Source organism: Sturnus vulgaris, chromosome 16, assembly GCF_052056855.1.
Source record: "Sturnus vulgaris isolate bStuVul1 chromosome 16, bStuVul1.hap1, whole genome shotgun sequence".
Classification (NCBI taxonomy): Eukaryota; Metazoa; Chordata; class Aves; order Passeriformes; family Sturnidae; genus Sturnus; species Sturnus vulgaris.
This window is the reverse complement of record NC_142258.1, coordinates 1,508,115-1,533,372: the sequence shown is the minus strand read 5'-3', so window position 1 is coordinate 1,533,372 and position 25,258 is coordinate 1,508,115. Positions and strand designations below refer to the sequence as shown.

Sequence of the window (25,258 nt, the reverse complement as noted above, 5' to 3'; positions counted from 1 at the left end):
GGCGCTGATTGGACACTGCGCCCGGGGCGGGACGCGGCGGGCACGGCGCTGATTGGACAGGGCGCGTGGGCGGACGCGATGCTGATTGGACAGGGCGCGTGGGCGGACGCGGCGGGGGCGGTGCTGATTGGACGCCATGTGAGCGCTGCCGGAAAGCGCAGCGGGAGCGGGCGGGGCCTGGGCCCCGTGGGCGCTGCGCGGGTCCCTCAGCCGGGTCCGGGCCCTTCATCCCTGCCCGGGTCCCTAAGCCCTGCCCGGGTCCTCTCCGCCGTGCGTGTCCCCTGTCCCGTTCCCTCCGCCGCGGTCTCGGCCGGGCCGATCGCCGCCGTCGGGATGGGCAGAGCCAGCCCGGCTCGGCTGCGGGGCCTCCACGCGTGACAGCGGCGCGGGGATGCGCCATCCCCATGGCGGGACAGCGTTGGAGCCGTGCGCTGTGACACGGCCATGGCGGCGGCTGGGGAGCGGCTGTAGCGCCGGTGCCTGTGGGAGCTGCATCGCATGTGACAGCGGTGAGTTTGGGGACAGGCGGGGTGACAGCGGTGTTGCAGGTACCTCTGCAGCACTGGGACATCTCCATTCCGTACTGGGGTATCCCACCCTCACTGGCGTATCCCATCTCCAGACCCTGCTCCCTGCCTGTCCCAGGCTGCTGTGCCCATCCCGGGCGGTTCCTCCCACCCCGCTCATCCCATTTCCCCCTCTCCTCTCTCTCTCCCCCGCAGGGCTCTGGCCATGGAGCCGGGCACCATCGACAACCTGTCCATCCTGTACCAGAGCTCCGACTTCATCGTGGTCAACAAGCACTGGGACCTGCGCATCGACAGCAAGATGTGGTACGAGACTCTGACCCTGCAGAGCCAGCTCAAGCACCGCTTCCCCGAGCTGGCCGACCCCGACACCTACTACGGCTTCAGGTGAGCACCTGGGCACCGAGCCCGGCTCTGCCCTCTGCTGGGGACACTCCTGACGTGCCCAGGATAATCCTTTACCCCCCGTGTCCTCGCCAGGTTCTGCCACCAGCTGGATTTCTCCACCAGCGGGGCCCTGTGTGTGGCACTCAACAAAGCGGCAGCTGGAAGTGCCTACAAGTGCTTCAAGGAGCGCCTGGTGACCAAAGCCTACCTGGCCCTGGTGAGCCCTCCCTGCCACCTCCTGGTGTTCCTGGACAACTCTGCCCTGAGGGAAAGCTCAGGGAGTTGGGGGTGTTCAGCTGGAGAAGAGAAAGATTCAGAGTTGGAGCCTAAAGGGGCTCCAAGAGAGATTTGGATGAGGGCATGGAGGCACAGGACATAAGGAATGGCTTCCCACTGCCACAGGGTGGTGTTAGGTTGGATATTAGGAAGGAATTCTGGCACAGGGTGCCCAGAGTAGCTGTGGCTGCCCCTGGATCCCTGGAAGTGTCCAAAGCCAGCTTGGATGGGGCTGGGAGCACCCTGGGACAGTGTGAGGTGTCCCTGCCCCCAGCAAGGAGCTGGGCTTGGGGAAATGGCCGGGCTTTAAGGTCCTTCCAAGCCCAGGCTTTGTGTGAATCCACGGTTCCTGTGATGGGGGGTGGGTGAGGAGCAGGGGCTCAGTTTGCACATTCCTGTCCCCAGGTGAGGGGCCACGTGAGCCAGAGCAGGATGACGATCAGCTACGCCATCGGGAAGAACACCACGGAGGGCATGACCCACATGATGTGCATCGAGGGCACAGAGGGTGAGCAGCCCCTTCACCCTGCCCTGCCCACACCCCCAGCGATGTGTGGGGCGTCACAAACCCCCTGTGCATCTCCTTGCAGGCTGTGAGAATCCCAAGCCGTGCCAGTCGGAGCTGATGGTGCTGGAGCATGGATCCTACAGCGGAGACCCCGTCACCAAAGTGCTGCTGCAGCCACTCACAGGTGGGGACAGGGACAGCTCTGAGCAGAGCCAGAGGGATGAGGGAAGCTGAGAGCTGCCGTGCTCAGGGGCACAAATGCCATTAGGTGTATTGTCACCACGCCCTGAAGGAAAGATTCAGGAATTCCCTGTCCTTGATTGATTCCCGCTCTCCCCTCAGGCAGGACTCACCAGCTCCGGGTTCACTGCAGCGCCATCGGCCACCCCATCGTGGGGGACTTCACCTACAGCCACCGGCAGGACAGCAATCCCTACAGGATGATGCTCCACGCCTACTACCTGCGCATTCCCACCGGCAAGGAGCTGATCGAGGTGTGCGCCCCCGACCCCTTCGTCACCACCATGGACAGCAAGTGGGTGCCCCAGCGCGTCACCCAGCGGCTGGAGGACGTCATCCAGGAGCTGAAGGACAAGGGAACGCAGAAAGAGGAAGAGGAGGAGGAAGAGGAGTGCCGGGAAGCTGCCGGAGAGGAGGAAGCAGGGGGTGAAGGCAGGAGGGAGGAGACGGAGGAGCAGCGGGCGCGGTGCGAGCAGTGGTTGGCTGAGTGGGCTCTGGAGTGAGCACAAAGCACATTCCTGCATTTCCAGCTCCATCCCCACAGAGCCCAGCGCTGCCTCCACACTGCACTCACTCCCTGTATGGCTTCCCTCGCTGCTGGGGCTGGCGTCACGTGGGTTTTAGGAGTGGTTGAGGTGGGGTTGTTTTGTAATGTCCAGCATCATTCTGGTCACGGGATGTCCCTTTCCCAATGCCGGGCCTCAGCAGCAGAGTCAGTGTCACATTCCAGCTTCCAAAGTGACCCCAAAGCTTTCCATGCCTGTCCTGGGGCTCGGGCACAGCTGGGCACTGCCTTTGCCATGGACATTCCCACAACCTCTCCACGCTGGGATGTGGAGTTGTAGCCCAGCACAGGGCAGGGAGAACCTGCTGGGAGCAGCTCCAGTGTTTGTGTCCCCCATTCCCATTCCCTCACTCCAGCTGCTGTGTCCTGTGGGAGGTGGGAGATCGGGGGGCTGGAGCACATTCAGGGGACACTGATAACCTCCCCAATCCTGGGGTGTCCTGTGAAACTGGACTGGGATGGGCATGGAAAGGTCCCTGCCCCTCGTCCCCTCCCTCCCTCAGCCCGCCTGGGGGGGTTTTAAAGGTTTGGTGAAGGTGAAGGAGTTGATACCAATGGATTTTAAACTTTTTTCAATTTTCTAGGAAGAGAATCTAGTCTTTTAGGGTTTGTACAATATGGATGGTCTCAGGAATGAGGTATTTTTAGTACCTCTATGGTCAGAGAGCCAGCAGCCCAAAGCTTTTTTAATGGATTTTATTATTCCTTCTACTAGCACTGCTTTTATCCCTGCTGAGACAGGTCAGAGGACACAAATCCCTTTCTGCTCACCCACCTGAGGAGGGATCAGTGTCCTGTGTGGGTCCCATGGGCTGGCTCCTGCCTGGCAGGTTTCCTGAGGGTCCTGCAGGCAGGTCCTTCAGCTGGGCACTTTGGGAGAGCTCTGGAGCAGCAGGAAAAGGATAGAGCTGAAAGAAAAGCTGAGAACTGATGGGAAGAGCAGGCAGGAGCTCAGCTGTGACAGATGCCAAGAAATTTTTCCTTGGAAGTGCCCTTGCTTTGCTGGTCATCCTGCTTTGCTTTCCCCTTCCCTGCTCATCCTCTGCAGCCCTTGGGGGACGTTTGGAAATGAGAACAGAAGAGCTGGGGAGGGACAGAGGGGCTGGGGTCACACAGCCCCATCCCAGGGCTTTCAGGGACCACATCAGCACAGAGTTGTTGTCACCTCACCAGCCCCATCCCATTGAAAACTCCCCTGACGGGGCTCACACAGCTGATACTCCCTCCCTGGGGAGGAATAAAAAGTCACAGCCGTCTCCTTGTGGATAAACACACCCTGCAAATCACCAAAATCCCGGGGCTGGGGGGAATTGGATCTCCTGTCCCGTGTGTCCCTTCCTTTTGTGGCTCGGTGCCACCACCGTGGGCTCTGGGCTGGTGCCAGGGGGCTCGGGGTGGGGCTGGAGGAGCAGGAGCCCCTTGTCCCTCCTGCCAGGCCCCATCCCATGGCCAGGAACGGCCGGGAGAGGCCGGGCAGGTCCCGCAGCTGAGAGCGAACCTGTTTGCTGAAGATGTGAGAGACGGGAGGTGCTGGAAAGGCCAGCGGAGATCGGCACGTCCCAGAGGGGACTCGGCCCTCCCCGCCGAGGGAGGGAATGAGGGTGGCGACACGGGGACACGGGGACACGGATGGGGCTGGCACCCCCAGCACGCCGTGTTTGCATCGAGGAGCCCCCACACCCCACCCCAGCCTTTGCGTGCTGCTTTTCCCCAGCAGATAAAAAGGAATTTTCCTTACCCTGCAGAGGGAAGATTTCCAGGAGCCCTTCCCGGCTGCGCCGTGTCCCCTCCTGTCCCCTCCTGCCCGCGGGGCTGTGGCTCCTCTGGTGCCCTGCACTCCTCAGTTGCAGTTTTGCTGTATTTACTGTATTAAATGTGTCTCTGCCCTTCACTCTCCACTTTTTGGATCCATCCCGTTCTCCCGGGGCTTTTCAGGAATGAAACCGGACCGGCCCCGAGGGAGCGGCCCCGGGGCTCCAACCCGGGCAACCTGTTCTGAGAGAGGCAGGATTGGGGTGGGAGCCCCGGGATTGGTGAGAGAGGGGCAGGATTGGTGTGAGATTCTCCAGGATTGGGGTGAGAGCCCCGGGATTGGGGTGGGAGATTCCCCAGGAATGGTGTGGGAGCCTCAGAATTGCTGTGTGAGCAGAGGAAAAACTGATTGAAGACCCAAGGAATTATTGCAGTCTTTAAGACTGGGAGATTTCTTTTAAGATGATGAACAACCCGACATGGGCAGAGAGCAGCTGCTTAAGGGAGAGGAGCGTTCCCAGCCCTGCTGGCACAGGGAGCTGCAGTCAGAGCTCACAGCTGGCCTGGGAATGTCCCCAGGAACAGCCTGGGGCAGATGTTGCTCCACATGTTCAAGTTCAGGGTGGATCCTCCTGTGGCAGCTCCTGGAGGGGGTTTCAGGACCAGCTTTGATCTCCACAGGGACACGGTGACCCCCAGAGTGGCCCTGAAGTGTCCCTGCCCTCCTGCCGCAGCCACCTCTGTCCAGCCAGCCCGGGGCAGGGGCTGTCCCTGCAGCAGCCTCATAGCAAACGAGTTTCTGTCATTTTACCACTCTAACAAGAGCTGTTTTTACAGTAAATCCTTCCAAAATAGCAACCAGCCCCACCCACGGGCATCCACTCAGCCCTGAGGCTGCACAACCGGTTGGGGGACAGGACATGGCTGGGAGGTGGCAAATCCCTCTTGGCACCGTGCCAGCGTTTTAGGGACTCTCAGTGAGGGCTGGGACCCCCAAACCTGGCCCTGAGGGGGGTCCCAGCCCTGCTCCAGCCCAGCCTCCCTTCCCTTTTCCCGGGATAAAGGCTCAGATAATGTTTGTGCTCGCAGCTCCTCCAGGCTGTCACCTCAGGGCCTCGGGAAGGGTTTGGTTCCTTTGGGTTTGGGCTCCTTTGGGGCACGTGCCGAACGTTTTGGAGGGGGGGGGGGAAAAAAAGGGAATGGGATTGGCTGTGATCCAGGGAAAAAGGAGAGGCACAGGGGAAACAGAGGGTGCTGAGCCCATCACTGAGCTCAGTCTGTTCTGCACCCCAGCTGCCCTATAACACAAACCCCTGAGCAGCTCTACAGGCTTTCCCCTCACCTTGATCCCACTCAGGAGCACAGAAACTCCCAAAGCAGAGCCTTGAACTCCTTCTGGCTTCCTTTAGGGTTCAGCTGAACCCAGAGCTCAAGGAGTGACCCTTTACCGACAAATAGGAAACAACCCCAAAGCAAAACGGGCGAGAAGGAAAGGAGCGTGAAAAAATAAAGTTGAGAAATTGCGCGGTCACACCCCGAGTGCGGAGCAGCAGCATCCCCACCCCGCACAGATAAAGTGCAGAGCTGTCCTGGCCAGCCCAGCCCCTGCAGCTCCTTCCTGGCCAAACCTTCCCATCCCGGAGCCAAATCCCCCTGCACGAGGAGGAGGAGAACGGCTGAGCACAGCCACGGTAAAATTTGGGGGAAAAAAAAAATGAGATTTAGGGGGGGAAATTTATTTACCTGGCCATAATGGGTTGCTGTGGGCAGCCCCGAGGGAATTGCAGGAGCAGGGATTGATTTTCTAGCAGGGTTTCTATCACACCTGAGGGGTGGGGAGGGATGGGAAACACCTGCTGAGCCTTACACTGGATTTCTCCCAGTCTGTACTGGTGAGGAACGGGGGGATGGAGGGAGACCCTATCCCGGCAGGAGAATTGTGGAGTTTCCTTTAATATCGGGTAGGAAAAGTCCTGTTTTCTATTTTATATGATTATAAATCTCTGCCGTGGTCACAGGGCGTCTGTACAGCATCACAGACATGGGGTGGGCACAGTGAGACCCCTGACCCCACAGCTCCAGCCCCAGAGTGACAGAATTAACCCCAGCACCTCCAGCACCTTCCAGCAATTCCAAGTGTGGGACACAGCCCTCTGGACCTGCTCCAAGGATGAATCCCATCATGGTGTGGGCAGTGCCAGCCCTGGCAGCTGCCACCCTCTGCCTCCGTGAGTGTCACCCTGTCGCCAAAAACTGCCCCGGGACCCCCAGGCAGCCCCTGGCACCAGGGATGCTCCTCATCCCAATCCCTCTCCCAGGGCTCCTCCTCCTGCTCCCCTCAGCATCCTCGGGCTTTTCCCAGGAGATCTCCCCAGGTTTCCAGGGATGGATTTATGGATTTATCCCTTTTTGTCTTCCACACCCTCCTGGAGGGATCTGAGGGTGCTCGGATCTCTTCATAGTGATCCACAGCATTTCCTAAATATTATATTAAATAATAATATAATATTATTATGTTATTATTATTATTATAGATTAAATTAGCAAAGGGGAGGCTCTTCCCAGCTTTTAAACCTGGGACTAAGGCTTGGAACAAGCTGTTCATAGTCCATGGGTGTTTCCTAACCTGCTCCTGCTTCCTTGCAGGTGTCTCCACAGACCTGGTGAAAGCCACAGTGGTGAGTCCCTGCCGGCTCTGCCGGCTCCCACCGTGCCAGGGCTTTCCCAAAATTCCCCAAAGTGCTCAGCCACCAGCTCCCCGCTGTCCCCCTGAGCAGAGCGTGGCCTTGTCCTTGTCCCCTCCCTCACCTCCAAACCCAGCTCCAGGCAGGCAGGGACAGACCCACCCAAATGTCCCCACGAGTGGCTGCGATGATTTTTGTCCTCACGAAGAACCCAGGGGCTGCTGCAGCTCCAGGCTGTTCCCTTGGAGTTCCTGCTCCCATTCCCTGCATCTCAAATCCCATTTTTCCCTTTCCCCACCGGGGTTGAGCATCCTCCATCCTCTCCCCAGGCTGCCCTGATTTTTGGAGCCGTCCTGTCCAAGGCTGAGCATCCCCAGTAAGTTCCAGCCCCGGTGGGGTTCTGGGGGCCCCGGGAGCGGGGGGTGAATTTCTATTTATCCCACATCTGCTGCTGTGCTGGGTCATGGGGGTGAGGAGAATTTAGGGTGAGGAGAATTTACAGCCCTGTGCAGCCGGTTCCGTGCTGGGCTGGGCTTCTGCAGAAACACAAACACTCCGGGAATTCTCCTTCCTCCCCGCGGCTGCAGCGGGAGCCTCGGCCCGGCTGAAACCCAGGGGATGCTCCCAAATCCCGGGGTATGGGGGGCACCCAGCCGGCCGTGGGGATGGCAGCACCCTGGCACTGATTTTAGGGCATGACACCCCACCTGTACAGGATTGGGGTGCTGCTGTGTGACCTGGGCTGATTTTAGGGGACATTTTCAGGCTCGAGGTGCTGCTGTGTGACCTGGAGCCGAGCACCATCGCGATCTCAGATCCCAAAATCCTGGAGAAGCTGAAGCTCTGCCCGGCGCTGACAGGGGCACAGCAGGATGCCCTCAATGCCCTGCTCCTCTCGGGGCACACAGAGTACGGGTGAGGAGCTCTCCTGCTCCTGGAGGGGTGGGGGGGATCCACGGGGATGCTGAGCTGCTCCTTCTGCTGCTGCTGCTGCAGGGATCCTTCGAGCTGGGATTTACAGACCCTACAAGATTTGGGGCCGCTCGTGCTGGCGTTGAACCAGACCACGCTGAGTTTGGTGGCCCAGGTAAGGGGGGAGGTGACCATCAGGCAGGTCAGCTCCGAGGCTGGGGGACCCAGGATCCTGTGCCAGCACCTTCTGGCCCTGTCCCTGTGTCCCGTCCCAGTCCCAGCACTTTCTATCCCTGTTCCTGTGTCTTTTCCCAGTCCCAGAACCCTCTGTCTCTGTTCCCCCCGGTCCCAGCACCCTGTGTCCCTACCCAGTCCCAGCACTTTCTATTCCTGTTCCTGTGTCCCCTCCCAGCCCCAGCACTTTCTATTTCTGTTCCTGTGTCCTCCCCGGTTCCAGCACCCTCTGTCCCTGTGTCCCCTCTCAGTCCCACCGCCCTCTATCGCTGTTCTCCCCCAGTCCCAGCACCCTCTGTCCCCGTGTCCCCTCTGGACCCAGCACCCTCTGTCCCTGTCCCCCGGTGCCAGCCCCCTGTGCCCCGCAGGCAGTCCGGGAGGATTTCAGGAGCAGCATCGCAGCCGCCTCCATCACCCAGAGCCATTCCCAGCGGGACAAATCCCTGCTCCTCCTCGGGGCGGCCGCTGCCTCCCGTCCCAGGCTGAAGCGCAGCACGGACCGTGAGATTCCCTTCCCAAACCTTCCCAAACCTTCCCTTCCCGAGCTCTGCCAGGGGAAAATGCCCCGGGGCTGGTTGGCACCAGGCAGAAATCTGGGATTCCCATAAACTGGGAAATGTCCCTGAGGCACAGGAGGGATTTGTTCCTACCTGGGATGTGGTGGCAGCACTCCGGGAGGAGCTGGGACAGGGGGACAGTCCCCAGGACAGGACACTGCAGGGACAGAGGATGCTCCTGTAGGGGACACGGAACGGAACAAAGCACGAGTGGGTTGCAGAGCGTCACCAGATTGTTCAGGAATGATTTTAGGGAATGACAGCAAAGGAGGCACCTCCAGGGTGCCTTGAGCCACGTTTTTGTGATTCCCTGTCCTTCACCGGGGCTCTGAGCACTGTGGCAGGAGCAGGGCGGGGTGGGAAGGGGACACAGGGGACACAGGGGACACAGGGGACACACACCCTCCGCCTGGCACAATCCTTTGCCCTCAGGCTGCCTGTCCGAGCCCATCACCGCCAGCAACATCGAAGACATCCTGTTCCTCACCATTGAGCAGCTGGACCCGTGCCTGAGCAATGATGTGCTCATAAAAAACCTGCAGGCTGTGCTGGATCTGCCAATCACCTCCCAGATGTCCCAAATCCTGAAAAAAAAGGTGGATGAGGTAAGGGGTGCCTGGGCAGAGCTGGGATGGGCAGGACACGCTCTGGGAACAGGGATGGAGGTGCCTGCGTGAGGTTTAGGTGGTTTAGGTGCTTTTAGGCTCCTAATTTGTTGGGTTGTTTTTGGGTTTTTTTTTTAATGAGCTAAGTAGCTCATAGTTGCTATCAAGGTGTTTATTGTAGAAGTATATTGAAGGTAAAAGTAAAGCAAAGCAATGGTAAAAGTACATGGCATAAAAAACGAGTGGTAAAAGCAATGACATTAAAGTACCAGTTTTCCTTAATACATGTTTTTATATAGAAACTTCTGGACAAGCTAAGATGCAAATTCGGACTACTATTTTTTAACTTATTAGAATTTTAGTTTTTTTGAATCCGGACTACTATTTTTTAACTTATTAGTTAACAAAAACTAAAAACATTTTCGTTTTTTAGCACACCAGGCTCTGTATAAACTGTGCATATGGTTTATCTTGTTTTCATTGAAAAAACATAAGCAATATTTTTACTATAACTTGATTATGTTTGAAACCAGGTTCTCGGAGCTTCTATGGAAATGCTACATACATAAATACGTAGTATTTAAATTGAAATATTTAATACATTGTATTAACATACATATGTACATAAATACATAGTATTTTAATACATATGTACATAAATACATAGTATTTTAATACATTTGTTCATAAATACATAGTATTTAAATACATAGGTACATAAATACATAGTATTTAAAACTATGTTTTTCAATTTGCACTAGAACTCGAACTTCTACACTGGTATCTAAAATTTTTACCTACTAAAAGTACTAAAACCTATTTTACTTACTCCATTTACTCACTCATTTCATTTATTCACTTACTTATTCTATCTACTTATTCATTTCATTTACTTACTTGCTTGCTTACTCATGCTAAAAGTTAAATTTCACCTCTGACTTATGTCTGAGTGACTTAAAAACCTTAAACTTTCACCTCTGATTTATGTGCGAGTGACTTAACACACTTCAACCCATCCAAATGTTTTAATTCACTCCCTGCACTCTGATTTCTCTCTGAAGAATTCGGAGAAACTCCTGCTTTGCTGTCTCCAACAGACCTGAGTGGTTCCTTTGCACCGATCCCTTGTTTTCCTTTCCCTCACCCTCTTTCCCACCCCTCAGTTTTTCCCCGAGGGGATCCCCGAGGAGCAGCTGAGGCACCTGGGGCTGCTGTCCCGGCTGTACACGGAGCAGGAGATCAGCCGGTGGCCGGTGACATCCAGTGACACGCTGGCAGCCCTGCTCAGGCCCTCGGGAGGAGAGTGGCACGATGCCCAGGTAAAGCCATGGCAGCAGAAGGGGTTGGGTGATGAAGAACCCGAATTTGGGGCTGTTTCTGAGCCCAGCTCAGGGTGGAGGCATCGTGGGGTTTGGGGTTTTTTTTGGGGGTGGGGGGTTTGTTCCTGAGCCCAGCTCAGGGTGGAGGCATTTGTGGGTTTGGGTTTTTTTTGGGGGGGAGGGTGTTTGGCAGCACTGCCATCCTTACCAAGAGCATCTCCCTTCCCTGCCCGTGTCCCCCACGTGTCCCCCAGGTGCAGCAGCTGCTCAGCAGGTACCTGGCCCTGGGGGGATCCCTGACCGGGCCCCTGCTGCAGGAAATGGGAGGCAAAACCCTGTGCAAGCTGCAGGAGGAGCAGATCCAGCAGATCCCCCCTACGGCCATCAGGTGAGGGGATTTTTGGGGATGCTGCTCAGCCCTGAGAGCCCCCAGGGCTGTGGGGAGGTGGCTGGGGGGGAGATGGAGGGTGAGGGGATCCCCGGGGGGAGATGGAGGGTGGGGGGATCCCCGGGAGGATGGAAGACCCCCAGCTCTGTTGTGGATCTCCCCATTCCCAATCAGCGCAGTGGGATCCCCGTGTCCTGATCCCAAATCCCACCTGAGCCCCAGAACCACGAGCAGGAACATCTCACCCATCCCTCCAGAACAATTTCTCTGAACTTTGGGGTTCTGCTGACCTGTACCCCCCTTCCAGGACTGCCGGGCCGTTGAACATCTCCACGTGCTCCCAAAGCAAGAAGGAGCAGCTCTATGGGAAAGCCAAGGAGGCTTTGGGCAGCCTGGGCAGCTCCCCCAGCTCCCATTACTGCTGGATCCAGCCCTACCTGGGTAGGTGCTTCCCCTCCAGCCTCCCCCTCTCAGCCCCACGCAGCTCTGGCATCTGGAAGGGTTTGCACAGCTCCGGGTGTCCCCTGTGCTCTCTTGAAGGTGGAGCTCCAGCAGAGGATCTGAAGGACTTGGCTAATGCTGGTGTGGCCATAAACATGGATCTGGAGACGTTCCTCGCCCTGAACCCCGAGGAATTGCAGGTACAGCCCTGGGACTGCTGTTCCCCTGCCCAGGGAAGGGCAGGGCTGGCTGAGGGCTGTGAGGTCAGAGCCCAAGCAAATCCCCAATTCTCCACTTTCTCACCTTTACCCATTTTCTTTAGGAAGTTTCAGTTGCTCTGCTGCCCCGTTAGGAAAAAATTTGGGGCAGTGAGGGTGAAGGAAGGGGCTGGGCTGTGTTTGTGTTTGTGCTGCAGAAACTCAGCGTGGCTGATGTGAAACATTTGCTGGGGGAAAACCTCGCCAAGCTGAAGGAAGCGGAGCAGGAGCCCGCGGTGCTGAGCTGGGTGCAGAAACAATTCCAGAGGGAGCTGGACTGTGAGCTGGGCATCGGCCTGCAGGGGGGACGGCCACAGCCCACGGGGACAGCCAGCAGCCCTGCGGCCACCACCTCCGTGGCCAGTGTCACCAGCCCCGGGGCCACCACCCTGGCTGGTATCACCACCCCAGCCACTGTCACCTCCACAGCCACTGTCACCAGCCCTGCACCCACCACCTCAGACAGTGTCACCTCTGTGGTCACTGCCACTACCCCGGCCCGTGTCACCAGCCCTGTGCCCACAGTGGTCACTGTCACCATCCCAGCCACTGTCACCAGCCCTGTGCCCACCACCCCAGCCAGTGTCACCAGCCCTGGGGCCACCACCCCGGACAGTGTCACCTCCATGGCCAGTGTCACCAGCCCTGTGCCCACCACCCCAGCCAGTGTCACCAGCCCTGGGGCCACCACCCCGGACAGTGTCACCAGCCCTGTGCCCACCACCTCGGCCACTGTCACCTCCATGGCCACTGTCCCCACCTCTCCTCACCCTGCCACCTCAGCCAATGTCACCCCTGTGTCCACCACCTCCATGGCCACCAATCCTGTGTCCACCACCTTCCCCACTGTCCCCAGCACCTCAGCCAGTGTCACCTCCATGACCCCTGTCCCCGCTGTCCCCAGTGCCACCCCCTCTGCCCGTCCTGCTGTGACCACCGCACCCCCCTGCCCCACCCAGCAGACAGACAGAGCCACCTCCCCCTCTGTCCCCTCCCTCAGCACCCTCCTGGCCACCAGCAGCCCCAGTGCCACCCCAGTCCCTGCTGTCACCTCCAGGGCCACCACCACCGGTGCTGGTGCTGGCACTGACCTGGCTGGTGCCACACACAGCACTGTCACCCCTGACCCCAACCCCTCCTCTGCCCCCACTGTCACATCTGTCCCCAAACCCAGCTCTTCTCCCGTTGCCACCACTGTCCCCAACCCCTCCTCTACTGCCACTGCCACCCACAGCACTGTCACCTCTGTCCCCAACCCCTCCCCTGCTTTCACTGTCACATCTGTCCCCAAACCCAGCTCTTCTCCCACTGCTACTCCTGTCCCCAACCCCTCCTCTACTGCCACTGTCACCACTGTCCCTCACTCCTCCTGTGCTCCCACTGCCACCCACAGCACTGTCACATCTGTCCCCAGACCCTCCTCTGCCCCCACTGCCACCACTGTCCCCAAGCCCAGCTCTGCCCCCACTGTCACATCTGTCCCCAAACCCAGCTCTTCTCCCACTGCCACCCCTGTCCCTAATCCCACTTCTGTCCCCACCGCCACCCCTGTCCCCCACTCCCCCTCTGCCCCAGCTGCCACCACATCCCCCCACACTCCCACCCCCATTCCCAACTCCACCATCCCCACCCAAAAACCCCTGGGCTCCTCCTCGCCCGTGCCCCCCCCGTGCCAGCCCAGCTCCCCCCCAGGACCCCCCAGCCCTTCCTCCAACCCCAAACCCACCCCGGGGAATGTTCCAGAATCACCACGGCCAACATCCAATGGCTACATCAACCTGCAGCCCGAGCCCGGTGAGCTGGGAACGGGGGGAAAAACTTGGGAATATCGGGAGAGCCTTGGGAATGTTGGGGAGAGCTTTGGGAATGGGGGGAGAACCTGGGGAATGTGGGGACAGCCTCGAGAATGGGGGGAAAAACTTGGGAATATTGGGGAATGCCTTGGGAATGTGTCATTACAAGAAATATTTTCTCCAAATTTAGAGTGTTAAACCTTTTAAGTGTAATTTTTTTTCCCCCCCCGAAATCTTATTATTTATGTAGTTAAACGTCAGGAATTGGGTTTACCTCATTTGAGCTCAGGTTCTAACACAACACTTTGAGAGACAAATTGGAAATCCAAAATCCAGTTTTGGAAAGCAGAGAAAGATGCTGCTTTCCCCTCGCTTGTCAGCATAGTTCTACGTGGTGGATGATAACAAACATCAATTAAGATATTTTCTGGAAAATCCCATTCCCCTGTGTTGTCCCTGCAGGATCAGGATCCGGGCTCTGCTCCTGCCTCGTGCCCCTGCTGGCAGCCACCACCGTGAATTTTCTGCTGCTCTGAGCCCAGCCCTGCCCTCCCCTCCCTCCATCTCCATCCCAGGCACAGCACTGGGAAATCCCTGCTGGAAGCAGAAACCCAGGAAAAGGGAAGAGAATTCCTCCACAGTCGGTGCCAACACAGGATTTGGTTCTTTTGGAGGCTGGGCAGTGATGGAGGAAAGATTTTTGCAGCCCAGAGAAGCCCCACAGGTCCTTACTAGTGATTTACTCCCTGTAGAACAAGCAAGAACACCGGGCTCAGCTTTTCCAGGGATTTCCTGTCCATCCCATCCCACTGGGATCTGTTAAACAGTGGGAAAACTCAGGGATTTGAGTCACAAAAATCACATTTAACTTTTTTTCATGAGCTGCTTTTTGATCAAGGTTTGTTCAAAGCACACACACACACACTCTCATGGGATGATTAGCTGGAGATAATTTATCTTGATTACTGTTCAGTGCTATACAATAAAACATTCAGCAGCTGGTTCTTTCCTAATCCAACATTTCCAATGTTCTTTGAGGTGTTTAGTGCTTTGTGGGGAAGCTTTTCCAGCATAAATCCAAAATCTGCAGTGAAGGACAGACCTGCTCCCACTCTGTAAATCTCAGACAATGCAGATTTATAAGATATAAAATATATAAATCCCTTTTTCCCTGCCACACTCTCCTCCTGAAGCAAAGGCAGGAGCTGGATCCAGGTTTCACTGAGGGTTTTTTTTTTGACAGATATTTCCAATGAATGGAAAAAAAAAAAACATGGAAAACTTTGTACAAAGTTCCTTTCCCTCCACATGAGGAAGGTGAGAACAATCTCAGCTCCTAAATATTGAACAGCCAAGCCCAAGGAACAGGAGCAGGGAGATCCTGGGATTCTGAGCACTGAATTTGGGGGGGATTCCTGCAGACAGGGAGGAGAGGGCAGCCTCAAGGAAGAGCAGACACTCAGCAGTTTGCTTCTGGCATTTTTACTCACTTTCAAGGATTTATTTACAAGCAGCTGGAAAACTTCACTCCCAGCCTGAGGTCTTGGCAGTGTCACAAGGTCAGGCTTTGAGAAATGTCATTTTTAACCTGCAGAACTCACCCTCAAACCCAGCAGTGAGATGGGGTTTAGCAGTGATTTGGGGCTGAGCTGGCCTTGGGCTGTCCCAAAGGCAAAGAGTCTGGAATCTTCCCTTCAGACACAACTGGGTTTTGGTTTTTTTTTCCAAATGATTTGAAAGCTAAAAATACCTAAAAGTGAGTCCTGGGCTGCTCCCAGCTGCCTGGAGCTCTGGGCACTCAGAGTGAGGTGTCAGAGCAGGTGACAGCCTGGTCCCCCTCAGTTCCTTGTGGATCAAGACAAGCTGGACACCATGAGCAAACTGAGGAGCAGGGCAGGCAGGAGGTGCAATGCCATGGCCACAGGGCCCAGAGGGGCAGAGGACGGTGCTGGAGGACAAAAAGGAGATGGGAACAAAGAAATCAGTGACTGGACATCACTGGAGCTCAGTTAGAGACAAACTGGAAATCCAAAGTCTTGAGAATTTTGATGTTTCCACCATAGGGAAAATCCCTCTGTGCCCCTTGTAGGGATTCTCTTCTGCCCAGCCATGGTGTCCTGGCTTTCAGAGCAGGATGTGACCAAAAGTTTGGATTCTATCACCAGGTGGGGCAGTGATCCTGATCTCCATGGGAGATATCTGCTGTTAATGGGCCAGCTGTTAAAAAACAGCTGGGGCAGTGATTTTTATCTTTTCCAAACCCATCCTTCCTGCAGGAGATATCTGCTGTTAATGGGCCATGGAGTCCCAGTGCATGACTGATAAAATTCCATCATCCCATTGGGTCCCAGTGCAGGGCTGATAAAATTCCATCATCCCATTGGGAGATGCTCCACCCAGGGAGAGGAGCCAAGCCTTTCCTACCTAGATAAAATCTGAGATTTGGAACATCAGAGCAGCCTTTTCCCACTGATCCCAGAGGAAAATCAGAGCCTTCCACATCATCACTGGACTCTCAAAGGAAAACAGCCACTATAGAATGGGACTGCACCAATCCCTGACTGACTGATGGGGTGTCAGGTTGGATTCTCACTCTGGCAGTGTTTTGTTTTTTACTGTTTTTTTGGTGCTTTTTAAAATTTTATTTTTAATTTTCCTAGCAAAGAACTGTTATCCCTATTCCCACATCTTTGCCTGAGAGCCCCTTAATTTCAAAATTGTAATAATTAGGAGCAAGGAGGTTTACATTCTCCATTTCCAGAGAGGCTCCTGCCTTTCTTAGCAGACACTTGTCTTTCCAACCAAGACACAAGGCAAACACCAGGCTGAGTTTGGGGGGTTGGAACTGGAGGATCTTCAAGCTTCCTTCAACCCAAACCACTCTGATTTTACCTCCAAGCCCAAATCCCCGAGGAGGAATTGCTCTCTGAGTTGGGATGTTCAGCAGGGATGCTCCCAATGGGATTCCAGGATTGCTCCTCACACTGCACCCAGAATTTACCCTGCACTCTTACAAGAGCTTTAACCCTGCTGCAACCCCTAAATAAACCATTAAAACCCGACCACCAGGGCCCCAAAGGTACCTGGGAATTTGGGGGTGACGAGGTTGATGTAGCCCTCCTGTGTGCCCCCCGTGAGCCCGATGTGGAGCTGGTCCAGCTCTGATTGTTTCTGCTGCACGACCCAGTCCCGGACTGGAGCCCTGTTCTGCCACTGGGCCAGCTCTGGGAGGTTGATCCCCAGCAGCCCCTGGACCTCACTGGGTGTCAAGAGCTGGGGGTGAAAAAAAAAAAATTAAAAAAAAAAATAAAAAAATCACAGAGCAATTAAAAAAGCTTTGCTCATCTTCAGCCCGGTCCATTTTCCCATGTTCTGAGCGTTTTCCTGGGATTCTGTGCACAGGAAAAAAAAAAAATCCCAGAGCAGGGGTTGGATTTGACAGAATGGCTCCCGATTTCCACCAGTGGACAACACAACCAAAGCCAAGCACTCAACAAAATGCAAGGAATGAAAGAATTCCAAGGTGCAGCTCACCATCAGAGAGTCTCTTCTCAAAGCCACAAACGTGGTCATGTTCATGTTCACGTCGTCCTTGCTGAGAGCCTTGAGATCTGCAGCAGGAGCCCCCTCTGGCAGCAAAAAAAAAAAAAAAAAAAAAGAAAAAAGGAGAATATCAAAGGGTGGGAGGGCCCAAAGGAGCTGAGACCTCTGGGGCTCTGCACAAAATGAGGATTTCTCCAAAATCCATTAGGCTGGGGCTGATAACACAGTGAGGTGCAAAATATGTGGGTGCTCCTCCTTTTTTTTATTTGGTGGATAAAAATCTGGGGCGATGCCAGACAGCAGAAAGAAAAATTTGGAAAAATTCTTGGCTTGACAGGAAAAAACCAAGAAAAAACGATTTTGTGACATGGAAAAAGGGCTGTGAGATAAATCCCGAGTTTGATTTTTTCCCTGTGATGGCCTGGGAACAGATTTGGGCAACTGAAAGCAGGCACAGAATCCTTCAATAATATTTGATGTTGGAAAGACAACATTTTAACAACTCGACTTTGAAAATTCCCAAATCTTACATGGATTGTGATACTCCTTTTTTTTTTTTTTTGTGGCTAAGAGGTCTCTTTCCCCACAACATTCTGGTTTTTTTTTTACATACCCAGGTAAGGTAAAATCAACTCATAGTAAGCAGGTAAACGGTGCTGGTCAGAAAAAGCTTTTTTGGCTTTCTGGTACAAGATGTCCTTCATCTCCTGTGAACAGTTTGAAGGATCCAGAGATGCCAGTCTGCAGAAAAATAAAGATTTAGTGTGAAAAGAGGATTTATTATCTCCAACCTGTTCCATTTTCCCATATTCTGAGTGTTTTTCTGGGATTCTCTGCACAGCACAGGTGATCCTTAACTCCCAGCTCTGTGGAGAGAAGCTGAGAGGAGAATTTGATGATGCCCAATAAAAATCTGTGTGTTTGCCAAGTTGTAATTAACGAATGAATTTCATTTACCAGTCGTTCAGAGGAATTCAACCTGGAAATGCTAAAAACCCACGAGGATGTTGCACCTGAGGACGTGGTGCTGGGTACCAACCTTAATGACTCTGTAATTCTGTGAAATTCAATTTAATTAACTCTTGTGCAGATGAAAGCAGGCACAGAGTCAGATTTGCAAATAAAGAGAGTTGGATTTGGATTGGATGGAAATCTGAGCCCTGCCTGGAAGGATGGAAAGCCCAGGACAGAGCAGGTTCTGAGGTGCTTCCTAAATTCCCTTTCCCCGAGAGCAGAAAAAAGGGAAAAGGATGGGAAAGGACTTTTGGAAGAAGTCAAATTGGGAGTTTTGAAATTTCTGTGCTGACTCCAAAGAAAACCCTGTTTTGAAGCCATGGAGAAAGCTTCCAAAATTGAATGATAGAATTGAGATTACAGGTGTGTAGTTTGAATAAAAGTGTGTCATATCAATTAGAATTTAGGGGGTTGGAATACAACAATACAGAGAGAGCAAAATGGAGGTTTTAGGGTGGAGGTTTCTTTCTTCTCCATGGGTTTGGGTGGTATTTTGTAATTGGAGAGAAAATTCCACATTGCAGGCCAAGGGTGGTTGGTTTTTGGGTTAAAAGTAAAAATAATTTTAAAAGTAAAAATAATTTAGGCGTTAGTTCTTAATTGGACCATTTAAAAGTCCTTGTAGAGAGAGAAGAGACACAGCTCCATTTTTATCTTGTTAGCTTGAAGTGCTGCAAAACTCACTGCGACAAAGATAAAAATTAACAAACATCTGAGTCCCAACAAGAAATTCCCATTTAATCCCAGCCCTGGCAAAAAAAAAAAAAAAAAAAAAAAAAGATTTAAAAAGTGATTTAAATGCGTGTGGCTCACCTGAGGCTGGAGGGCTGGATGCTCTCCAGGTCAGTGGCATTCAGCAGGCACAGGTAGCTGGTGCCAATGGCATCCAGGGCTGTGGCATTCAGGGCATTGCCCAGCTCCACGTAGCGTTTAATGGCTGCTGAGGCCTGGAAAAATAATGAATTAAATGAATTTAATTGAATCAGAAGGCGTGGTTTGACCCCACCTATAATTACAAGAAATAAAATGGAGCCCTGTCAAAGCTGTTCGGGTTGTTATGGATAGGAATGAGATATTTGGGGTTTTTTTTCCTGTAGAATAGTTGATTTTTATTTTTTTTTAATTGCACACTGTTCATTTTTATATGGTATTAGAAGGTATTGTGTTTGAATTTAATTGGTTAGCAATCCAGTGAGATTTAGTTCATTGGTTGGTAAGGGTAATGTTTAATAAACATTAAATATTTATATGTTTAATTAACTTTTAAAGTATATATTTATATTTTCTATGGATTTTTATGGGATAGACTTCTTGTTTTTATAGGTGTGAACAAGGTTTCTACACAAATAGGTTTTTACAAGAATACATTGTTGTGCTAATTTTTTTTTTTTTTAATTTTTTTATTGCTGATTTTTATTTTTCTTATAGGGTTTTTCTTTATTTTTTTACTTTTCTTATTTTTTTTTAATGGCAATTTAATAGACTGGCTTAGTCAGAACAGAAAGGCCAGATTTTAAAAAGCCTTTCTTTTATAAACTTTCACTTAAAAGCAACATATTCATTGCACCACCCAAAATTATGACACCAAAGACGCTTCAACCATCTCCAAACCCACTCAGTTAATCCCAAACCAACCCCTAAAACCAGAAAAAAACCCCCAAATCCAAGCCCCTACCAGGTCATCTGAAGGTTTATTTTTCAGGAAGGCAGCCAAAGTGTCAGCTGAGCTCATTTTCCAGGTGGAAATTTCCTCTGGGGTGATGAAGGAAAGGAGATCTCCCAGGTTGGAGAGCAGATTTTCGGGATAACCATGGGGATACCTCTGTGGAGACACCGGGGTTATGGGTCAGAGCAGGCCAGTGGGGCTGGGGGAAACATGAAATGAGGATTTCTTTGAGTCCTCGAGTCTCTAATTGGGATTGGGGGGGGAGGATGGAGCCACGTTCCTCTCAGAGGTGCCCAGTGAGGGCAAACAGGTCAGGAAAAGTCTGATTAGAAACAGAAATAAGAGATAAGAAATAAATATTTTCCCAATAAAGGTGGTCAAACCCTGGGAGAGGAGCTGAGAGACAGTGGGGTCACATCCTTGGAGATCCTAAACTCACCAGGACCAGGTCCTGGGTGATTCCATCCGTGGAAATTGGACTTTTTTGGAGATTCTGGATTCCCCAGGACAAAGCCCTGAGTGATTCCATCGATAGAAATTGGATATTTTTGGAGATTCTAGATTCCCCAGCATCAGGCTCTGAGTGATTCCATCAGTGGAAATTTCATATTCCTGGAGATCTTAAATTCCCCAGCACAAAGCCCTGAGTGATTCCATCAGTGGAAATTTGACATCCTTGGAGATCCTAAATTTATCAGCACAAGGCTCTGAGTGATTCCATCAGCGGAAATTTTGACACCCTTGGACTAAATTCCCCAGCACAAAGTCCTGAGTGATTCCATCAATGAAAATTGGACATTTTTGGAGATTCTGGATTCCCCAGCACCAGGCTCTGAGTGATTCCATCAGCGGAAATTTCACATTCCTGGAGATCCTAAATTCCTCAGCACAAGGACTTGAGTGATCCCATCACTGGAAATTTGACATCCTTGGAGATCCTAAATTTATTAGCACAAGGCCCTGAGCGATTCCATCAATGAAAACTGGACATTTTGTGAGATTCTGGATTCTCCAGGACAAAGCCCTGAGTGATTCCATCAATGAAAATTGGACATTTTTGGAGATTCTAGATTCCCCAGCACCAGGTCCTGAGTGATTCCATCGATGGAAATTGGACATTTTGGGGCTGGAATTACCTCATCCAGGTATTCCTTCAGCACAGCCAGCTGTGGGTTGCTGAAGGGGTAGGTGAAGATCTGGGAGAAGTGACTTTCCAGGGAGGCATTTTGGAGGCAGACACGCAGCAGCTCCGCGGGGATGTAGCGGGTGGGCATCAGGTCATCGTCCAGAACTGCTTCTGTTATCTTCAAATCAGCTGGGCAAGCTGCTGGAGCCACGGCAAACTCAGGGTTAAATTAAATCCCCCCTCGCTCCCAACTCGGAATCCCAGGATTATTTTGGTTGGGGAAAAAACGCCTGAGGTTGATCCGTGCCTGATCCCCACTTTGTCACCAGCACGGAGTGCCAGGTTCAGGAGTTCACACAATTCACACAATTCAATCAATCAATCAATCAATCAATCATCACAGAATTCACACAATTCACAGAATCCCAGAATTCACACAATCACCAGGTTGGAAACACAGAATTCATAGAACTCACAGAATTCACAGAATCATAGAATTCACAGAATTCACAGAATTCACCAGGTTGGAATCCCAGAATTCACAGAATCACACAAATCACTCACAGACTTCACACAAATCACAGAATTCACACAAATCACACAAATCACCCACACAATTCACACAATCACAGAATCACCAGGTTGGAATCACACAATTCACACAATCCCACAATTCACACAATCCCAGGTTTTGAAGAGACCTCCAAGATCATCCAGTCCAACCCAACCCCTCAGCTCACCCACAGCACCCAGTGCCACATCCAGACTTTTTTAAACACATCCAGGGATGGTGACTCCACCACCTCCCAGGCACACAATTCCAATATTTTATCTCTCTTCCCATAATTTTTTTTCCCCTAATATCCAACCTATTTTTCCCTTGGGAAGCTTAAGACTGTGTCCTCTCATTCTTTTATTTGCTGTTTGGTGAAAGACACCGACCCCAGGTGAGCACAGCCACCTTTCAGGATGTAGAGAGATCCTTGGACACTTCCAGGGATGGGAATTCCCAACTTCCCTGGGAGTGCTTTCAAACCAGCACACTCAGCAAATTCCATTATTCTACATCAAAACTCGCTGTTGTTTCTATTCCTTCTTCAGACTCTACACTCAAAGATCTTTCTGCTGACCACACTCATGGGTGAGACCTTCCTGTCAAATCCTCATCCCTCCCAGCAGGGAATCCCTGTGGATCAGGGGGTCATTCCTTACTCTCCTCTCTCTTGTGCCGGCGGGGCTGGAGCTCCCCGAGGATGGTGGCCAGCTCCTCCCTGGACAGGGGGGAATCCCAGGCAAAATTCCTCAGCCAGGTGGTTAAAGCATTCTGCAAGGAAAAAAAAAAAAAAAAAAAAAGGGATCATCATTTGGGAATCCCGGATTCCCAAAATTCCAGCACGCACCATGCTCTGAGCCTGGAGATGCTGGACCAAAAGAAATTCCTTCAATGTTTGGATTCTCCCTTTTCTCCCCAGCCCATCAGTGCCTGGAGCTCCTCACAAAGCACTGGAGAGTTATTCCTGCTGTCCCCACAGGGATAAAGAGGGGCTGGCAGTGACCTGGATTTGCATTCCAGCCTCTCAGCTCTGATGCCTTAAATTTTATCTTTCCATGTTTTCCACATTCTGCATTAGCGATTCTGAATTTCACATCAAGTGTCAGCAGGTTCTCCTCACAGCCCAGTCACACCAAACAATTCTTTTCCAGCCAATTTTGCAGCTCCAGCCCCAAAAAGTGCAAAAAGCAGCGAATTGAGGAGAGAATCTGGGACTGCAGAACCTGGAGATGGGATTGGGCAATGAACCCCAAAATGAAAAATGGACCCAAACTGATAAAAAAGTGTGAAAAATCATGACCCAACACCCATTTTGGGTGGAGCCTCCACCAGGCTGTTATAATACTTTTACTGTTTCTAATGCTTTTAATGCATTCAAGGGGTTCAAGAAATTGAAGAAAAAAATTTAAGACATTCAAGACGTGAAAGAAATTTAAGAAAGAAATTTAAGACGTTTAAGACATTCAAGAAGTTTAAGATGTTTAAGAAGTTTAAGGAAGAAATTGAAGAAATTTAATATATTTAAGATGTTTAAGAAATTTAATAGGTTTAAGAAATTTAAGGAAGAGATTTAAGGCAGAAATTTAAGGCACTTAAGACATTTAAACCTTGAAGGCCTTTTAAATAAATCCCATTTTATTCCTTTAACTCTGCCCAGCCTCTCCCAGCTCCATGAACCCTCATTTCTCACAAACCACCCCCGTGGCTCCAGGCTGCTTTCCAAAGGAGGAAGTGCTGGAAACAGCCTGGATCCACAATTCCCAGCAGATCCCAGCCCCTATTCCCAAAATTCCCAGCCCCTATTCCTAAAATCCCTGCCCCAAAATTCCCAGCCCCTATTCCTAAAATCCCTGCCCCAAAATTCCCAGCCCCAAAATTCCCAGAATCCCAGCTCCTCTCCCAAAATTCCCAGCCCCTATTCCCAAATTCCCTGCCCCAAAATTCCAGCCCCTATTCCTAAAATCCCTGCCCCATCCCCAAAATCCCCAGCCCCTATTCCTAAAATCCCTGCCCCAAAATTCCCAGAATCCCAGCTCCTCTCCCAAAATTCCCAGCCCCTATTCCCAAATTCCCTGCCCCAAAATTCCAGCCCCTATTCCTAAAATCCCTGCCCCATCCCCAAAATCCCCAGCCCCTATTCCTAAAATCCCTGCCCCAAAATTCCCAGAATCCCAGCCCCTATTCCCAAAATTCCCAGCCCTCACTCCCAAAATCCCAGCCCCTATTCCCCAAATCCCCAGCCCCTATTCCTAAAATCCCTGCCCCAAAATTCCCAGCCCCAAAATTCCCAAAATCTCAGCTCCTCTCCCAAAATCCCCGGCCCCATCCCCAAAATTCCCAGCCCCTATTCCCAAAATCCCTGCCCCAAAATTCTCAGCCCTCACTCCCAAAATCCCTGCCCCAAAATTCCCAGCCCCAAAATTTCCAAAATCCCAGCTCCTCTCCCAAAATCCCCGGCCCCAAAATTCCCAGCCCCTCTCCCAAATCCCCGCCCCTATTCCCAAATTCCCACCCCCCATTCCCAAAATCCCCCTATTCCCAAAATTCCCAGCCCCAAAATTCCCAAATTCCCACCTTTGGGATCTGCTGTAGGATTTTGTGATCCAGCACAGGGATCAGCCCGCTGAGCTCGCTCAGGGTGAAGGCTGACCACGCTGAGGGAGGCCTGCAGATAAACAAAATAAATTAAAAATTAAAATAAAAATGAAAAAAAAAAAAAAGAAAAGTAACAAGAAAAATTTAAAAAGGTATTTTAAAAAAAAAAAAAGCAAATACAAGTAAAACCTTAGAAAAGAAAGGCTTTTAAAACTTAATTTCAAGCTTATTGTCTAAGCTAACCTATAAAATTCCCATAAGAATTATAAAAATAAAAATGAATTTACATAAACTGTTCTTGTAATTTTTCTAAGCTAACCTATACAATTCCCATAAGAATTATAAAAATAAAATTCATCTAGAATATATATTCATATAAATATAAATAATATAAATATTCATATATATTTACCTAAAATATCTACAAAAAAAGTTTAATAAACATATGCACTAAGAAAAAATATATAAACTATCTAGAAAGAAAAAAGTTTAACAAACATATATATTATTATATAATAACATTCTATAACATGTACACAACCAATCAACTGAGTCTCAATAATTTATTATTTTTTAATTATTTAATTACCAATTAAATTACCTATTAATTACCTATTAAATTCAACGACAGTACCTTCTAATATCATATAAAATGAGCTGCATTTAATAAAAATTAAGGTATTCTGCACAAAAAAAAAGTGTCTCATCCATCTCATTTGTATCTCTAACACAAAGCTGGAACAGAAATGAGCAGGAATCAGCTCTGAAGGAAGAACAAAATTAAAAAAAACCACCTTGAAACCCCCCAGGAGGATATCCTTGTAACGTGTGAGGTTAAAAAAAACAAAAATTTTCAAGCTTGAAACGCCTCCATGGCTTCCTGGTGGCACAAAATTTCCTCGCAGCAGAGCAAGAAAAGTTGGCAGGGCCATAAATCAGGGCAAATAACCCTTCAACAAATCTATTTTCTTTATTTCTAATTTATTTCATTACTGAGCTTGTTCCCTGGAACCCAAAGAATTTCTGGTGCTCACTGTGGTCAAATTCTGTGCCAAGGTCTGGGGGAAATTGATACAGGAAGGAAAATATTTTGCTTTTCCCCTCTGTGATAGAATTGGGGATTTCTCAAACGTCTCTCGCTGGACAGAGAGAGGCAGAAAATTTCCTGCAAGTTCGTGCCTGACAAAAAGCTTGAACTCACCTGAGATCACCAGGGCAGGCAGAGAAATTTAATTAATGAAGAAAAAAGCAAAGAAAAAGTTTTTCTAACGAGCAAGAGACCCGGAAGCGAGCGCCCGATTTTTTTCAGCACAATT

The 25,258-nt window shown here is 51.1% G+C and overlaps 3 protein-coding genes across 4 annotated transcripts in view; 2 read left to right on the top strand and 1 right to left on the bottom strand.

Annotated features, from left to right (window-relative positions):
* Positions 1-159: 159 nt before the first annotated feature.
* On the top strand, positions 160-4,394 carry RPUSD1 (RNA pseudouridine synthase domain containing 1). Its single transcript, XM_014886478.2, has 6 exons — positions 160-509; positions 723-914; positions 1,008-1,131; positions 1,596-1,698; positions 1,781-1,882; positions 2,041-4,394. The coding sequence occupies exons 2-6, from the start codon at positions 733-735 to the stop codon at positions 2,439-2,441; spliced, it is 912 nt and encodes a 303-aa protein (XP_014741964.1). The 5' UTR covers positions 160-509; positions 723-732; the 3' UTR covers positions 2,442-4,394.
* Positions 4,395-6,648: 2,254 nt separating this feature from the next.
* On the top strand, positions 6,649-13,981 carry LOC106859248 (mesothelin-like protein). Its single transcript, XM_088174372.1, has 14 exons — positions 6,649-6,697; positions 6,902-6,933; positions 7,269-7,315; positions 7,705-7,854; positions 7,936-8,026; positions 8,454-8,586; positions 9,075-9,247; positions 10,411-10,566; positions 10,821-10,954; positions 11,262-11,395; positions 11,495-11,595; positions 11,811-11,982; positions 12,409-13,446; positions 13,908-13,981. Exons 1-14 carry the CDS (start codon positions 6,649-6,651, stop codon positions 13,979-13,981), a joined length of 2,484 nt encoding a protein of 827 aa, XP_088030498.1.
* Positions 13,982-14,382: 401 nt separating this feature from the next.
* The window catches only part of MSLN (mesothelin), a 30,232-nt gene continuing 19,356 nt past the window's right edge, over positions 14,383-25,258 (bottom strand). The window contains exons 21-29 of one of the 2 annotated variants that reach the window (XM_088174196.1): positions 23,922-24,012; positions 22,007-22,118; positions 20,805-20,995; positions 19,678-19,824; positions 18,816-18,949; positions 17,602-17,729; positions 16,980-17,074; positions 16,529-16,718; positions 14,383-15,393 (exon numbers count right to left, since the gene is read on the bottom strand). In XM_088174196.1, the coding sequence (XP_088030322.1) occupies positions 15,299-15,393; positions 16,529-16,718; positions 16,980-17,074; positions 17,602-17,729; positions 18,816-18,949; positions 19,678-19,824; positions 20,805-20,995; positions 22,007-22,118; positions 23,922-24,012 (1,183 nt within the window). In that variant the 3' untranslated portion in view covers positions 14,383-15,298. The remainder of the gene's footprint in view (positions 15,394-16,528; positions 16,719-16,979; positions 17,075-17,601; positions 17,730-18,815; positions 18,950-19,677; positions 19,825-20,804; positions 20,996-22,006; positions 22,119-23,921; positions 24,013-25,258) is intronic. The other variant, XM_088174197.1, reaches the window with a different exon arrangement.

Excerpts from the sequence above, each read along its gene's own strand:
- LOC106859248 (XM_088174372.1), top strand. The coding sequence starts at position 6,649 with ATGGATTTATCCCTTTTTGTCTTCCACACCCTCCTGGAGGGATCTGAG. Across the intron at positions 10,567-10,820 it reads GAGAGTGGCACGATGCCCAG|GTGCAGCAGCTGCTCAGCAG; the intron begins GTAAAGCCATGG and ends CGTGTCCCCCAG. Across the intron at positions 10,955-11,261 it reads ATCCCCCCTACGGCCATCAG|GACTGCCGGGCCGTTGAACA; the intron begins GTGAGGGGATTT and ends CCCCCCTTCCAG.
- RPUSD1 (XM_014886478.2), top strand. The coding sequence starts at position 733 with ATGGAGCCGGGCACCATCGACAACCTGTCCATCCTGTACCAGAGCTCC. Across the intron at positions 915-1,007 it reads GACACCTACTACGGCTTCAG|GTTCTGCCACCAGCTGGATT; the intron begins GTGAGCACCTGG and ends TGTCCTCGCCAG. Across the intron at positions 1,883-2,040 it reads GCTGCTGCAGCCACTCACAG|GCAGGACTCACCAGCTCCGG; the intron begins GTGGGGACAGGG and ends CTCTCCCCTCAG.